This window comes from Engraulis encrasicolus, chromosome 10 (genome assembly GCF_034702125.1).
Source record: "Engraulis encrasicolus isolate BLACKSEA-1 chromosome 10, IST_EnEncr_1.0, whole genome shotgun sequence".
In the NCBI taxonomy this organism is placed as follows: Eukaryota; Metazoa; Chordata; class Actinopteri; order Clupeiformes; family Engraulidae; genus Engraulis; species Engraulis encrasicolus.
The window spans coordinates 19,297,315-19,299,814 of record NC_085866.1 but is presented as its reverse complement, the minus strand read 5'-3'; the positions used below and the strand labels follow the sequence as shown (position 1 = coordinate 19,299,814).

Sequence of the window (2,500 nt, the reverse complement as noted above, 5' to 3'; positions counted from 1 at the left end):
CACACACACACACACAGACACACACAGACACGCACACACACACACACATACACGCACACACACACACACACACACACAGACACACACAGACACACACACACACACACACACACACACACGCACGCACACACACACACACACACACACACACACACGCATACACGCACACACACATACACACATACACACATACACACACACACACATACACACACACTCACATGCACACACACAGACACACAGACACACACACACACAGACACACAGACACACACAGATGGGGGATAGATTATTGGGAGAGTGGGTGTTGATGGGGTTTTATTGACCACATAATCATAGCCTTATGACAGCCAACACAGACAGAGCCAGACACACACTCACTCCCACCAGCTTTACACACTCACGCACGCACACACACACACACACGCACACACACACACACACACACACACACACACACACACACACACACACACACACACACACACACACACACACACACACACACACACACACACACACGCACACACGCACACACGCACATACACACACACAGGGACACGCTTACCCAAGCCAGCTTGTCAAAGCGAGCAAAGAGTTCGTTGAGCGTCATGACCAGCTCCTGAGCCGTACACTGAGACGCCAAACTGGTGAAGCCCTCGATGTCTGCAAACAAAATACTACAGAGAGAGAGAGAGAGAGAGAGAGAGAGAGAGAGAGAGAGAGATACAAAAGAAAGAAAGAAAGAAAGACATACACAGAGGGAAAGTAAGAGATGAGACAAGAAGAAGAGACAAACGTGTGACGGTGAAAAAAATGTTCAGCATGAATCAATAATTTCTTGCAAAATAGTGTCTGGGTCATCTTGGCTGGGCCGCCATGCGAGACTGGCCTCGTAAAAGCCATTTAGGGCAGCCACCATTCTGTCCAGAGTGATGCAGTGCAGGCGGGTCAGGAGCAGAGCAGGGCTCCTAGATTAGGACTAATACCTCTGGCCTCAGGTGAACCTCCTCTGGATGCCATGTGGCCAGCATCACTACCGGAGACACCCTGGAATAACTCCCCCTCCTCCTCTCTCTTTCATTCATTTTCATAATTTAATTATCAAGTATTTTTTTATTTTCTCTGTTTTGTAAAGCCATTAGGGTAGGAGATGTATTCTTTTCCCTCATTGAATTATCAAGTGTTTTGTATTTCTTTTTACTTGTGAAGAGGTAACAGGGCTTTAGGGGAGAAAGATGTGACAGGGTTGTTGGGAAATGTCCTCTTTTGGATGCTATTTGCCCAGAGTCTGTCCTAGAGACTCTTATCTAGAATATCTCCTTTCTCCTCTCATTCATTCATTTTCATCATTTAACCATCACGTATTGTTGTTGTTGTTGTTGTTGTTGTTGTTGTTTGGCCATTGTGCTAGTGTGCATGTGCTATAGGGTGGTTAGTACTGGTTCCTGGTTTTGTGTTGCTTTTTTGATATGTCCGTCTGTGTCTCTTGCTCGTGTACAAATCCACTGTGCTGCAAATCCAATTGCCTCATGGGAACAATAATCCCCCCCCCTTGATTTGACAGTACAGTGAAAAGCTAACAGGAATATTAAGTTGTGTTTTTTTTCATGGACTTATCACATGCTGTTGGTTTTACAGAAGCAGGCGTGCTCTTTCGCCCTTTCATGCCTCTATGTTTTCCTTGTGACGGTGCAACGCTATTGACCAACAAGAGATGGCGCCGTTTCACCCATATTCTTAGAGGTCACGCTGCTGGATTTTACAACTGGTCTAAGTCTGTGGTAGGTAACCATAACACGCTCACACGTAGCCGTGTTTTAGTTGCTTAGGGCATGTTACATCCTGGTGGCGGGGTCTTTCCCCTCAAGATAAGGAGTGTTTCATATGGTAGGCAGGAAGTTCCTGTCTGTGTGTTCTGTTATGTCCATATGGGGATCAGGTCATGTGCGTGCAGGCCGTGCTGTGCTGTGCTGTGCTGAACTGCGTCGCAGCGCCGTGCTGTGCTCTTCTGTACTTCTGCACTTAACAACAAGCCCAGTGTGCACAAACATGTTCTTGAAACAGGCCCTGAGTGTGACCTTAGGCTGGAGGCACAGATGTCACCAAGGGAGGAGGGGGGGTAGTGTAGTGTGTGTGTGTGTGTGTGTGTGTGTGTGTGTGTGTGTGTGTGTGTGTGTGTGTGTGTGTGTGTGTGTGTGTGTGTGCGTGCGTGCGTGCGTGCGTGTGCGTGTGCGTGTGTGTGTGTGTGTGTGAAAGTGCCGAACCATGGGGAAAGAAGTGGAGCTAATATAAGGAGTACAGTGATGGGGGCAAATATGAAAGTGCAGGGTCATGGAAGAAGGACACGGTCAACCAGGAAGGGCTGAAGAAGGAAGGAAAAGAAGGAGAGAGAGCGAGGGAGGGAGGGGGGAGGAGAAAGAAAGAGAGAGAGAAATGGTCGGGAAGGAGAGAAAAAAAGATAGATATAGAAAGAGAAAGAGAAGAAGAGAAAAGAAAA

The 2,500-nt window shown here is 47.4% G+C and overlaps 1 protein-coding gene across 1 annotated transcript in view; it reads right to left on the bottom strand.

The window, feature by feature from the left end:
* LOC134456774 (adenylate cyclase type 6-like) overlaps positions 1-2,500 on the bottom strand; it is a 108,130-nt gene that overhangs the window by 33,034 nt on the left and 72,596 nt on the right. The window contains exon 6 of the mRNA XM_063208302.1: positions 569-680. Coding sequence (XP_063064372.1) covers positions 569-680 — 112 coding nt within the window. The remainder of the gene's footprint in view (positions 1-568; positions 681-2,500) is intronic.